At 34.5% G+C, this 14,521-nt stretch overlaps 2 protein-coding genes across 2 annotated transcripts; one reads left to right on the top strand and one right to left on the bottom strand.

Moving 5' to 3' along the window:
• Positions 1-1,119: 1,119 nt before the first annotated feature.
• Positions 1,120-8,039, top strand: LOC130625901 (ATP-dependent RNA helicase DDX55-like). The gene is made up of 2 exons (XM_057441028.1): positions 1,120-1,366; positions 5,849-8,039. Exons 1-2 carry the CDS (start codon positions 1,159-1,161, stop codon positions 7,417-7,419), a joined length of 1,779 nt encoding a protein of 592 aa, XP_057297011.1. The 5' UTR covers positions 1,120-1,158; the 3' UTR covers positions 7,420-8,039.
• A 299-nt stretch (positions 8,040-8,338) lies between these two features.
• On the bottom strand, positions 8,339-12,827 carry LOC130625900 (centromere protein F-like). Its single transcript, XM_057441027.1, has 4 exons — positions 11,723-12,827; positions 11,187-11,539; positions 9,458-10,677; positions 8,339-8,870 (listed from the first exon to the last, which is right to left on the bottom strand). The coding sequence occupies exons 1-4, from the start codon at positions 12,195-12,197 to the stop codon at positions 8,438-8,440; spliced, it is 2,481 nt and encodes an 826-aa protein (XP_057297010.1). The 5' UTR covers positions 12,198-12,827; the 3' UTR covers positions 8,339-8,437.
• Between the last annotated feature and the right edge of the window lie 1,694 nt (positions 12,828-14,521).

Below are 14,521 nucleotides of genomic sequence, written 5' to 3'. Positions count from 1 at the left end.
TGCTGACATTGCTCCAAACATCACAGAACTCCCAAACCATGGCCCCTCCTGAAAATAATAGACAGGGTATATCCCTTAGTAATTGTGAGGCTAGCTATGTACAATATCCACATCTATCTTTTGCTAGCAAACAGGATTGGATTGAAAAAACAGGACATCAGCAGGGGGTGGACCAGAGTGGTGGCTAAAAAAGCTTTTGTAGGAAACCTTTTCTAGCCATTTTTGGAAAAAACAAGTACAGTATTTATAAAACAGACTAGGCTTGATTTCTATAGACAATTACAAAATCAAATTTAACAAACAAAACATCATCACAAGAAATGGAATACTGTCACTGTTTACATTCCTTGGTGCCTTTATTTCCCGCGTACACCAATTTCAATTTTTTTGAGATTTACTTATTTATTTGTTAAAGTTGGGTTTTCACGAAGTTAAAGTTCGACAGACATACAGCATGCGCAGTTGCGTGTATTTATATTAGGGGCCGGTGCCGGGACAAGGTTTATTTATAGTTCATTAAGTAAACCACATCCAGTGAACTAGATAAAACGATAAAAAAGAAAAAGGGAATTCATACAGTCTTAGTAATTTAATTGTTTCCTATAATTTTGTTTTTAATAGCTCATCAAGATTAAATAAAGGTAACTTTAGAAGATACGCCGCAGGCTCGTATTGCCAAACAGCTCCAAAAAAAGCCCGTGATGGTCCCTTGTTGTTGCATTCTACAATACTAAAATAGATTAATACACAAAAGATTTACACCTCCTCACCAGACAATATCACTTTTTTAGTCCGCCTGCAAAACAAGTAATTGTTTGGTCCATGTTAAACAGTTTGGAAAGTATGTTGTCGTAAGGTTTATTATTGCACAAATATTGAAAGTAAAGAGAAGGAACATAGCATTGTCCACAATAAATAAAAATTTGCGTAAGATTTGCGTGCAATATTGCAATACGTAGGGTCTTGCATTAAATAATTCACCATGTTGGGCAAAGGACTTGCGCCCCAAATTGTACATCCTACTGATTTTGCCGGTAAAAAATAGGATTGATTTCTACCTATCCGCGCGTGTATTCTTTGGCCGTGAAATTCATCTCGTGTAAATCCGCCTTTGCCTGCTCTTCTTCGGTGATCTTTTTGTAAATGTAAACATTCAAGATGGCTGCGAGGACAGCATGCTCGAGTTTCGAGAGTTTGCCATTAAAAAAACCTTTAGAAAGTTCTGTTATCCAATCCATAAAGAGTCTTGGTTTTACTACACCTACTCCAGTACAAGCAATGTGCATACCATTGATGTTATCAAATAAAGATGTTGTTGCAGAGGCGGTTACAGGTTCAGGAAAGACGCTAGCATTTTTAATCCCAGGTAGCTAAAGCAAACTTTTAAATTTAATACTTTACTAGTTGATTGGACTGTGGAAATATAACAAATGACAAATGCTACAGAAAAATTTTATTTCTAAAATATATGATTGTTTCTTTTTCTATTCTTGCGGTCGGATTCGCATCATAACACTCGTTGAACCAATCACGAGAGCGAGTATTCAGGTTAAGCAGCCATTATGAAATGTTGTACAAATGCCTTAATCATACCGTTTTTGTCGTGAAACCTTCATAATTACAATACTGGGTAATTCAAGAAATTCTTTTTTTTGTAGTCAAATTTTTAATAATTTAATTTTTGCCATTTTGCAACATTTTAACGCCGTTTTGCTTGTAAATCCTGTGTAATTAAGGTTGCTACTGTGAAGGTGTGACCGCGAAAAGTCCACTTTGTATCCCATCGGAGAGAAACGAAGGAGAACATTCCGACCACAAGAATATGCCTCTTCTCTTTTCAGAATTAGGCCACCATCAAAAATATGTTGTGTTCGCGTCCTGAAGACCCAGCAAAAATAAGTCAGGCAGGCGGTCGGGCGTATTTTTTCCACAGGATTTTCAGATCGGAGCAAGCAAATTTGTTCCCAGTGCCAAGACAGTATAGCGCCACTCGTCATTGTTTGTAGACCATTTTTCGCCGCCCTGTAAACTGTCAGTAGCCACATGAGTGCCCTAAAGGAATTAATTTTTACTGAAATTAATTTTCACGAGTTTTTGTCAATTTTGTATAAATTATTTGTGGCAAAAAAAAATTTCTTTTTGAAAAATACCCGCAAAATTTTTTCCTGGTCTTTTTCCGACTTACCGACTCGGGTTTTTAGTACCAAAAGTGAGTCAGTCAGAGGACGCGAACGCAACATATTTTTGATGACGGCCTTAGCACATCCAGATTTGATTTTCAACTCCTTACAAGAAAAGAGAGAAAGACTGATGTGCATATTTTACGTGGCTAGCCTCACAATTATCGAGGGATATACCCTGTCTATTATTTCCAGGAGAAGCCATGGCTTTGATGGGGAGTTCTAGAGTATTTAATGCTCTCTTTGAAATAACCACTAAACTACCACAACATGTGATGGCCCACATAGTGCACCATCTCCCCCATTTCTCTAACATAGCTGGGATTAATCTGGAGTTATGGTAACATTCAGTCATTCATATTGAATCGCCACTAAGGAGAATCGAACCTTGGTCCATTGCACAAAGTGCAAGAGTTATAATCACTAAGCTATGGGGCCACATTCTTTTAAATTAATTGCCAAATAGGAGAAAAATAAATCAACCAGCTTTGTGTGTATGTGTAAAAAGGTTCAATATTTCCAAAATTTCATTATATATTTGTGTAAAACTTCCATTTTATTTTCAATAAACCATTTAACAGTCATTTCCGTCATTTTCTTGCCAAACTGCTCTCTTATGAGGCATTTAAAATGTTGCTGTTTAGATTTCAATTCCTTTTTAAATTAAAGAGACGAGGGATTTTTTGGTATATCTATAGCTGCTTAGAGAAAGCTTTTGATAGAGTGCCACGTAAAGTTATTTGGTGGGCTATGAGAAAATTAGGTGTGGATGAGTGGCTAGTTACGATGGTACAGTCTATGTACAGCAATGCTAGAAGTCGTGTCAGGATTAACGATTCACTTAGTGATGAATTTAGTGTAAATGTTGGTGTACATCGGGGTTCTGTACTTAGTCCTTTGTTGTTTGTTCTAGTCTTAAAGTCTAAAGTTATAATTAGTAGCATTGCGGCCAAGTGTGACCTTGTAGTTGGAAAGTGGCCTTGTGGAGTTTGCAGAAAAGGGGTTGGTAGTAACTCAATTTTTTGTCAGACTTGCAAGCATTGGGTACATAAGAAGTGCAGTGGTATTAGTGGGAGGTGAAGGTGAGATTATAGAGAATGAAGTATTTCCAGCTTTAATGATGTACAACAGTGGCTCGTTAGAGATAGTTGAGAACTTCTGTTACTTAGGTGATATGTTGGGCAGTGAAGGGAGTGTTGGAAGAAGTGTTACTTGCAGGATAGGTTCTGCCTGGAAAAACTTCAGAGAGTTACTTCCTTTGTTGACTAGCAGAGTCCTGTCAATTGAGGTAAAAGGTAGGTTGTATGAGGCCTGTGTAAGAAGTGTTATGTTGTACGGTAGTGAGACATGGGCAGTGAAGCAGGAAGATCTTGACCGTTTAGATAGGAATGATATGAGAATGGTTAGGTGGATGTGTAACGCCAGTCTGAGAGACAGAAAGAGTTCAGATGAGCTAAGAAGCAGGCTAAGTCTCCGTAGAATTAAAGATGTTATCCAGATAAAAAGATTGAATTGGCTGGGGCACTTGGAAAGAATGGAGTAGGATAATTGGTTAAGTAGGTGTAGAGACTTGATAGTTCCTGGGGCAAAGCCCGGAGGCAGACCGAGAAAGACTTGGCAGGAGGTTATAAGGACAGACTTGATACAGAAGAAGTTGAGTTTAGATCTAACACAGTCTAGATCAGATTGGACGAGGGTCATTAATATACCCCGTCCAACCCATGCTAGCATGGAAAACGGACGTTAAGCCGAGAATGATGATGATGATGATGATGATGATGATGATGATGATGATGATGATGATGATGATGATGATGATGATGATGATGATGATGATGATGATGATGATGAAGATGATGATGATGATGATGATGATGATGATGATGATGATGATGATGATGATGATGATGATGATGATGATGATGATGATGATGATGATGATGATGATGATGATGATGATGATGATGATGATGATGATGATGATGATGATGATGATGATGATGATGATGATGATGATGATGATGATGATGATGATGATGATGATGATGATGATGATGATGATGATGATGATGATGATGATGATGATGATGATGATGATGATGATGATGATGATGATGATGATGATGATGATGATGATGATGATGATGATGATGATGATGATGATGATGATGATGATGATGATGATGATGATGATGATGATGATGATGATGATGATGATGATGATGATGATGATGATGATGATGATGATGATGATGATGATGATGATGATGATGATGATGATGATGATGATGATGATGATGATGATGATGATGATGATGATGATGATGATGATGATGATGATGATGATGATGATGATGATGATGATGATGATGATGATGATGATGATGATGATGATGATGATGATGATGATGATGATGATGATGATGATGATGATGATGATGATGATGATGATGATGATGATGATGATGATGATGATGATGATGATGATGATGATGATGATGATGATGATGATGATGATGATGATGATGATGATGATGATGATGATGATGATGATGATGATGATGATGATGATGATGATGATGATGATGATGATGATGATGATGATGATGATGATGATGATGATGATGATGATGATGATGATGATGATGATGATGATGATGATGATGATGATGATGATGATGATGATGATGATGATGATGATGATGATGATGATGATGATGATGATGATGATGATGATGATGATGATGATGATGATGATGATGATGATGATGATGATGATGATGATGATGATGATGATGATGATGATGATGATGATGATGATGATGATGATGATGATGATGATGATGATGATGATGATGATGATGATGATGATGATGATGATGATGATGATGATGATGATGATGATGATGATGATGATGATGATGATGATGATGATGATGATGATGATGATGATGATGATGATGATGATGATGATGATGATGATGATGATGATGATGATGCTTCTAAAACGATTATATATACTACGTTTCTTACAACAATTTTAAGTTACAGCTCCAAAGAACCTCACAAAATAGCAGTGTTTTACGTGAGCCTGAATTCGAAGATGTCCTCTCCTCTTAGAAAAGCAAGAAAAGTAGTAAGCTTATTAAACGCATGTAAATTAGCTGCGTGATCATAAATTAAAATGTATTAAACCTACTTTTTAATCTTACCATCTTTGACAATTTTTTGGGAGCCTGATTCCTGTTTTATTTATATATATACTCACGCAATTAATAATTTATTCAACAAAACTTTACGAATTAGTGGTGGGAATGACCTTATAGTTTTAGATTTGGGTAAATTAGTGCAAATCCAAAGTTTATTAGCATTATGTGGGTTTTTTTTCATGGGATGTTTTTAGCAGCATTTAGCAAAGTATAACTAATCAATTTTACATTTTTCTAATGAAAGTAAAGCAAACAAATTTTTGTGTACTGCAAAACTTATTATTTATGCGGTTGTGCCGAATTAATTAGCGCAATTTTTACTAAAATCCGTACTAATAAGTTCCGCACTATTTTATTCTCGCACTTGACTTTTTATGCCCTTGAGGTAAGGGTTAAATGGTCAACATATGCATATTGAGGTGTGACGTATAATAATTAGTGCATTATGTTTTTTTGCAGTGGTTGAGATGTTGCTTGGTCGCGAAGAAAAGCTTAAGGCGCATGAAATCGGTGCAGTTATTCTCACACCCACGAGGGAGCTTGCTCAACAGATCTACACAGTCTTAACGGCGTTCACTGAAAACACGGAACTTACTCAAATGCTCTGCATTGGTGGAAAAAGCATGAGTGACACCGTGAAACAATTCATAACAAAGGGAGCACATATAATCGTTGCGACAGTTGGAAAGTTTTGTGCGTTGTTGGAATTACAACAAGAAGGATTCGACTGGCGGAAATCTGTCAAGTCTTTAGAAGTGTTAGTGTTAGACGAAGCAGACAGATTGCTAAGCCAGAAAAACTTTGAACTTAATTTAACGAATATATTTTCACTCCTCCCAAAGCAGCGAAGGACTAGTTTGTTTTCGGCAACACAAACAGATAAAATCGAATCGTTTGTACGTGCCGGGTTAAGGAACCCGGTGCAAGTTGTTGTCCGCGAAAAGAAAACGACAGATTGTGTGAAAAGGACTCCGGATTCTTTGCAGAATTATTATTTTATTTCCGAAGCAGACCAAAAGGTGAATCGGTTGATCACATTGCTCCGGTCAAATAGAGAAAATAAGAACATTGTATTTTTTAACACATGCGCATGCGTGGATTACTATAGCAAATTATTAACTATACTCTTGAAGACCATTCCAGTGGTTTCGATACATGGCCAAATGAAGAAGAAAAGAAACGAAATCTTTAAGAAATTTCATGAAATGTCTAAAGGTGTTTTGATGTGTACAGACATCATGGCGCGTGGGGTGGATTTTCCAGATGTTCGCTGGGTAATTCAGTACGACCCACCGAGTAATGCAGAGTCCTTCGTTCACAGGTGCGGTCGCACGGCCCGCATGGGAAATACTGGCAACGCAATAATATTTCTTCTACCCAACGAGAGTGCCTATGTTGATTTTGTTTGTATTAATCAAAAGGTTCCTCTAAAAGAATTTACAGATTTAAATGAAACCGCTTCAAATTGTATTCGTAAAATTCGGAAGCTTGCTTTAAAAGACAGGGATATATACGAAAAGGGGAAAAGAGCATTTGTCTCGTTTATTCAAAGTTATCAGAAACACGCGTGTGGTATATTATTTCAATTCAAAGAACTCGATGTACCAAAACTCGCGACTGGATTTGGACTGGTGCACCTGCCAAAAATGCCGGAATTACGAGACATGAACTTATTAGAGTTTAAAGCTTCCGATGTCAAGCCGGAAAACATACGGTTTAAAGATAAAGTTCGAGAAAAACAACGAAAATTAAAGTTAGAAAAACAAAAACTGGAACCCGTTCAGGAAAAGTTATTTCCTAAGAAGACAGAAAGTTGGTCGAAAAAGAAAGAAAAAATAGAAAAGAAGCAAGAACGCAAAGAGAAAAAGAAACAGAAGAGAAAGTTGACAGAAGAAGAAGAATTGTCAGACAATAACGACATTGATAATTTGTTGCGCGAAGCAAGATTGCTAAAAAAATTGAAAAAGGGGAAAATATCCGAAGAACAATTTCAGACAGAAGTTAACGACGAAGAAATAGATTCTGAATGAATTTATTTATTTATTTCCCATAATGTAGCGAAGAACTTATTTAATCGACAATAAAAAAATACGTACTTTCTAAAATGTTAAGATACACTTCTTTAGCCACTTTGCGAAGTTAGCAAAAAGCGTCAACTCGCGAATCTTCACAAAAGTGGTTATGGGATAGGAAAGATGGTTGCACTTTAAAACGCGCCCGTTTTAGGAAATAATCCACATTAGGGCTCACAAAGGCCCTGAAATTTGAGAAAAACGACCACGCTGACGTCAGCAACAATTGACATATTTCTAGAGTTGGTATCTAACCAAATAATCTAATATCCTAAGTCCGCTGTAAACATTGACAAGTTCAAATTCCGTGAATCTGGTATAGAAACGACTGATATAACTACTTATGAAGGCGAACTTTGAAAATTGTCACCTTGTTTAAATATATTGAATGTAGCTTACGTTACGGCTGAAACATTGCCGAGAGGTTTGTTTTGTTTTACGCAATACGTATAGTATCTTGAGCATTTTTATTTTACAGTTGATCATATCACCATAGTTTATGTCCACGACAAAAATTTTTAATTCGCTAAACTGTATGCCCGCGAAAGCAGGATTTGGAAAAAATTAATATGGTTAAAGTTTTCGATTTGAAATAAGCGGGTGGTTCATGATCTTCGTGTGTAGCGCAAATCATTATGGTTGACATTTTTTATATAAAAACATGCAGTCGAATAAGTCGATACGACAAACGTTCCAGAAAACTGTTTCTTTTGTTTCAAATTAGCTTCATACAATTTAATTGAAATTCTGATGTAAAAACAGACTCGCTCCCAGGGATTCTTGCCGTTTTTAAACTTACCGGCGGCGCTGTCAATAAGTGCTAGCGGCTTTAGCATCAGGCAACAAACCCTGGGGACGAGGATGAAGTACAAAAAGGTTTTGCACACAGTAAAATTGAGTGTTTCATCTTAAATGTCTACTCTTTATAAATCCTATCGTTATTCCTAATCTGTCAAAAAGTAGAGATAGATTTAATTCAGTTGTAAAGACCTTCAGTTTTAGCTTTATAAAACATATCTTCAATTCGTGAGAGGTTATTGAAAATCGTTTGTAGTTGTTCTTCAGAGTTGACGAGTCTTGAAATAAGTAAGTCACACTCTATCGATTTCTCTTCCAAATGTTTTTGTAATTCTTGATTTTGATGAGTGACTGTGGAACATTCTTGTTGAAGCTGTAATATTTTATCGTTGAAATTATCTTCTTTATCTCGCCATTCAGCGCTGAGCAATTTCATTTGTTTGGTTTTATTCAACAGTTCTATCTCTTTCTTTTTTAGGTTATCACACATTTCGCGGTATTCTTGATAAATTTCTAACTGCTCGGTTTTGATTGCTTGCATTTCTCGATGATAACACGAATCATTTTCATCCACTTTTCTTTTCTCGTCTTCGTATAAGCATGACAGACGTCTAAAAATGAAAATGCTTTTAAATATGAATTTGACAAAAGCCTCGACATATCATAATACAAACAATATAAACATATTTCGCGCATACTATTTTTTCGCAATTTCAAATTCCCTAACTAATAACAAGGGAAAAAGTTGAAACTTAGGATTTTAGACAAAATATAGACGCATTTCTTTTATGTAAACTTATTCTATTGTTATCTGTTGTTGTTGCAAACTTGACACTTTTGGTTCTTAAAAAAAAATTATTTTTACGCATATAAATTTTTGCGTTTTGAATGTTTTTCAAAACAACCTGTGGTTTTTTTTAAACAAAACATGCAAATTTCCAACTATTCTTTAAATCTCGGTTATTAAGACTTGTTTCTTTAAAAATTTCTTTCGATCCAAATAATTTAGGGGTTTTCTTATATCTGGACTATCAAAACAACGATAGAAATAACTCGTCTTTTTATTGAAAATCGACAAAATTAGATTTAGAATTGCTACTCCTGGCTAAAAATCGCTGAATAAAAGATTGCGAATTTTGGCCAAATTCGCAATATTTTCTTGCGCAAAAATATCTTTCTTTAAGGTAACTGTACTCACCCATATTCTTCATCCTTTGTTTTCATCATTTCAACCATACGTATCAATTCTTCTTGTAAGCGATTTCTTTCTTCTTCCACTTTTCTTATCTCACACCCATACTCATAAATTGTTTGTTGAACACCTTCAATGCTTTCTTTAACATGTTCTAATTCTTCTATACCATTTCTTGGAATACAATTTTTATAATAGCTGCCACCTTGGCGTGTTGTATTATTTTTAAGGCGTTCTTTTGTTACATTACTATCGTGTTTGTAACGTAACGCGTGTAAAATCGTGTCTGTCGACTTGCAGATGCTCTCCCGTGTCAACTCGTTGCCTTCAACTATTTCTTCATGCATGGAAACAAAACTATTTCTCAACTCTGCCAAAATTCGCTCAATATCTGGAGGAAGTTTTATGTTCTCTGTATCGTAAGTATTGCTTCGTTGCTGTAAAATGACATCAACCAAATCTTCAAGTTTGTTTACTGCTGTAGTAGATATGTTTTCGTTTAGACTCAGCTTATTTTCAAGTACCATGTATTTTGATTCTTGTTCCTGAAGGCACATCAATAGGTCTTTTTTTGTCTGCTCTTCCACGGATAGCTTCCTTTGAAGGTCTTCAACTAAATTATTTTGTCCATCCTCGGTTGTCATTTTTTCAACTGATTTTCTTGTCAATTTGTTATGTCCGCAAATTTTCATATGGTTTTCGTAGACATCTTTCATTTGATGTATTTCTTGTTTCAATTTTTTATTTTCGCTTTTGTAAGAGTTCATAACAGCATTGCTTTCGAATAATTTTTGTGCACCTAGCGCGCAATTTGAACTATGTTGAAATTGATCCGCTTTATCAACGTCTTCGCATGCTTCTCCGACACACGGGCTTTGCGCTTCATTATTCTCATTATTATTGTCACGCATGATTGCGGATGAACGTTCCAATCTGGAAATCAACACTTCTTTGTTGCAATCAGTGTCGTGTATAGAATCTGCTTTTAACGCAAGTCCAGAATCAAAGTTGTCTTCATTTTGTTGACGTATAGCAGTGTTGGGATATTTTTCACCAACTTTAAATTCTGGCTCCAAACATTGCATGCAGTCTTCAGATGTATGACTTTTCAGTAAGTGTGTCAGCCGACGAACTTCCTCTTGAAGCGCTTTGTTTTGAAGTATTAACGTTGGTCGATCGTTTTCACGAAGTTGAGTTTCAGAACAGATCTTTTTCACATCGATACCCTTAAATAGATATTTTTATGGGCTAAATAAAAGTACGTAACGCGTAAACGGTGTGGTAATTGTTGTTACAAACTTTTATAAAAAAATGTAGAAGCGATAAGTCATAGCTCTTTTGTATCACAGATTTTTTTAAAATTTACCACATCCCAAATGTTTTTTCTCAGCCACGTACTCTGAATTATATTTATGTTTAATCTTTAAAAGATATATACTTACCTAAAAGAGTTCTTATGAATTTTTTGAAATTTGTCTTATTGAAACATTTTGCGGATCAGCGTTTTGCAGTTAACGAATCACCTTGTTAAAACGGAAAAATTCTTTTCTGCCTACACTTTATTTTCCCTTAAAGTACTGTAGAATCGAAAAGGAGCATTGGAAAAAAATTGTTTCCTTTCCCCTAAAATTTCAGGCCATACGAAATAACATTTGTGAGAAATTCATGGCATAATTATTTAAGGAAAAATTCGAGTGATTACTGTTAAAAAAGAAATTTATGAATTTATAAGTACCAAATAAGCTCCAATATGCCCTTGACTTTCCATTGATGTTAATTTCTTTTTTAAATCCTGAATCTCAAAATCCTTTTTCTTTATGATATCCTGCATTTTATTTCCATCATTTGATTGATGTCTCTCAAATCTATAAATATCTTCCTGAAGTTCTTCGAGTTGTGTTTCAATTTTATTCTTCTCTGTTTCAACAGCTTGGTGCTGCAATTGTAGAGAAGAGATTTGTCTATGAAGATTCTCATTCATTTCCGTTAATTTCTTTTCTTTCTTGAACGCAGTTTGCATTCTTTGTTCGTAAGCAATTTCTTCTGAACGCCTGTCCTTGGTGACCTCTTCCAGTTGATGTTTTAGTTCTAAAAACAACGTTATATTTGCCAAGATATCCCAAACAAATCGATATAGAAAAAAGCTTTTCAATTTCATTTTCATTGGGACCTGTTTTCAGAATCATTCGAACGTGTAATAAAACCTTTCGGTTTTTTCAAACCAAAAGAAAGTCGGATACTAAATAAAATGAATTGAAATTCGCTACATACCATCAATCCGTTGTTTACTAATTTCATGTGCCTCGTTTAACCTATTTTTCCCGTCTTTTGCTTGCTCACTGTCCATTCCATATTTAGTTTTTAGATTTTCTAAATCATTCTCTAGTTTTTCTTTTTCTACTTTCTGCAAATCTATTCTTTCTTTTAACTGTGAAACTTGACTGGTATAATCATGAATTATATCTTCCTTCTGTTTTAAATTAGTACTTAAATTATTACATCTTGCAATTTCTTCTTCTAGCTTGCTTTGAGACTCGAATTTTTCTCGTTCAAGAGTTTGATTCTCCTTTATTTTTTCTTCAAGCTTTTGTTTTGAATTTTCCAAAGAAGCTTCGAGAGATTCAATTTTAAATTCATATTGCGAGAGATCTTTATGTAAATTTTCCAACGTATTTTCCATCGTCTGAATATTTGTCAAAGCATCCGTGGGTAGTTTCTCCTTCCATTCTTCTGCCAACCAACTCATCTTGTTTTTTAAAAAAACTTATGTATGGATAAATAGAATTGTCAGTGTTTTGAATCCGCCATGTTTATAAAAACAGTAAACATAATGTTCGAATTTTAGGCGTTCGAAATGGTGTCATTGCATTGCTACTTGGAGGATTGGTGCTTTACCTATTTTTTCGAGAAGTTTTGTGTGTAACGTACTTCAGACGAGCATATGGTTTAAAGCAAAAATAAAAACAAAATTATACAACGAATGGATCGCATATGGTATGTTTCTAGTTCAGAAAACGATTAGACTTCAGAAAGTCCTGACAGTGTAGCTTCTCATTCAATTAAGTTTCCTAGATTTTGGCTGCCACAGGAATTATCGCTTGCTAGGCTGGAGCATCCGTACAAGAGAGAAGTCTTTGAAGGTATTAGACAGTCGAAGTCTGATTTAAAATATCTTTTTTTTATTTCTTTTTCTCTTCTTCAAGCGACAAAAAATACTTCGTGTTTGACAAAAATTGGCAGCAAACTAACATAACCCGTCAGTAAACGTATAAATTTCGCTGTTATTAAATTTTAAAATTCCTATCTTTTAAAAATAATAGGTTTTGCATAATTAAAACCTTAAAAATTAAAATAAAAACTTGGTTTATATTAAAGTTTCGTGGACAGAATTCCATATACAAAGTTTTCTCTCCTCTAACCGTCTGAATTGCGACGATATTAGCGACGAGTGGGAGATTCGTGACGACTAACTTGTTTAATAGCATTTGGATCTTTGTTGATGACAATCTAAATCTCTAAACATTGCATCAAAATTGCCTGCCCGCGAAAATTTCTGCTTTTAAAACAATGATCTTGTTTTGTCAACTTTAAGCTTTGTAGAGGAGAAAGGATCTTTTGCGAAAATAAGAATTTACAAAAAGGATTTTTTTGTTCTTCGAAATTAAATTCGTTTTGAGGTATTTTTGGTCTATCATATTAGCACCAGGAGTAAAACTATATACTACTTCAAAACCGATAAGGAATACTTACTAACTGTTCTTTAGTATGGACTAAAAGCCCCAATATATTATACTGTTCTAAATAAATATAACACAACTTAAATATATGAATATAAATTTAACACAACTAGGATATGTGCCATCCCTCTTTTTTTGGCAGTTTCTGGCGGTGTTTTATCAACCTGTTAATTTGGTTAACACTCAAAATCCTTGTATTCCATACTTGTAGTAACATATTGACTGGATTACGATATAAAATCGTCATTAAAGTATCTACAATTCGGTATTCGTCGTCAAATCGACCGATTAGATTCTAACACTGCGTGTGGTTCTGGTTGATGTTCCACGTTTTTGCAAGTGAAACATACCTAGGGTTTTAGACAAAATATAGATGCCCTTGCAGAATCAAATTTTACAGGAGGGCATATTATTTCTGCGCGTAATCTCCGTACCAAGATTTGCACGATTACTAATTTTATGCGCGAAAATAAATACGCGCAAAAATAAGTACAGAAGTCCAAAAAGACACACTTATTTTACAAAAAAAGCCACGTGTTAAAAAACAATATGTATTTCTATAAACAAATTTTCAGTATACAGTATCTTTCAATATGGATTATATGGAACACAGACAAGAAAAATGTTCTACAAATTCTTTCACAACAAAAAAAAGGACAAATATTAATTCTAATATTTAGCAAATCTGTTTGTAATATTATTTTAACAATGTTAAAGATATAAAAATTAAGGGAAACAGTTTCCAAAAAAATTTATACCTAAAATGTAAGTAAAAAAATCATACAAGACGCCAAATTTAAAATGAAAACTTGTTTGGGATAATTATTATTAGTGAACTCGAGTGTTAATAAGTTGCATGAATTTCTAGAACGAAATTTCTAGAAAAAATTTAGCTTTTATTGAGATTAAGACACAAATTATAGATTTAACTATTTAAAGGAAATATATAATAGTCTGTGTTATTTACCTGCAAAAATATTTTAATCATTAAGAAAAAAATAAATAAATAAGTACTATTAATATACATGAAAATGATAAAAAAACTACTTGTACTTTTCTTTGACTATTAAAATCAGGAGCAAATTTTCTTTAAAAAATAAAGAAAAATTGTTTACAGAAAAATTTAGTTTTAAAAAAATAAAGAAAAAATGCGAGAAAGCAACCAGTATGCCTGGCCCCTGCCAGCAGGAGAAGTGCTGCCAGCGACAACTTTAGAATAATGGCGTCTTCCTATAGCACTGATCGAAATATAAACAAAGAAAGCACGTGACATTAGGCTAACCAATCAGAATATAATCTACCTCGTGCCCGTAGTTTCTACATAGAGGTTGCT

The sequence above is a fragment of the Hydractinia symbiolongicarpus genome, chromosome 14 (genome assembly GCF_029227915.1).
Source record: "Hydractinia symbiolongicarpus strain clone_291-10 chromosome 14, HSymV2.1, whole genome shotgun sequence".
Lineage (NCBI taxonomy): Eukaryota > Metazoa > Cnidaria > Hydrozoa > Anthoathecata > Hydractiniidae > Hydractinia > Hydractinia symbiolongicarpus.
This window is presented reverse-complemented; position numbering and strand designations above follow the sequence as displayed.

Excerpts from the sequence above, each read along its gene's own strand:
- LOC130625901 (XM_057441028.1), top strand. The coding sequence starts at position 1,159 with ATGGCTGCGAGGACAGCATGCTCGAGTTTCGAGAGTTTGCCATTAAAA. Across the intron at positions 1,367-5,848 it reads GCTAGCATTTTTAATCCCAG|TGGTTGAGATGTTGCTTGGT; the intron begins GTAGCTAAAGCA and ends GTTTTTTTGCAG.
- LOC130625900 (XM_057441027.1), bottom strand. The coding sequence starts at position 12,197 with ATGAGTTGGTTGGCAGAAGAATGGAAGGAGAAACTACCCACGGATGCT. Across the intron at positions 10,678-11,186 it reads GGCATATTGGAGCTTATTTG|GGTATCGATGTGAAAAAGAT; the intron begins GTACTTATAAAT and ends TATCTATTTAAG. Across the intron at positions 8,871-9,457 it reads ACAAAGGATGAAGAATATGG|ACGTCTGTCATGCTTATACG; the intron begins GTGAGTACAGTT and ends TTTCATTTTTAG.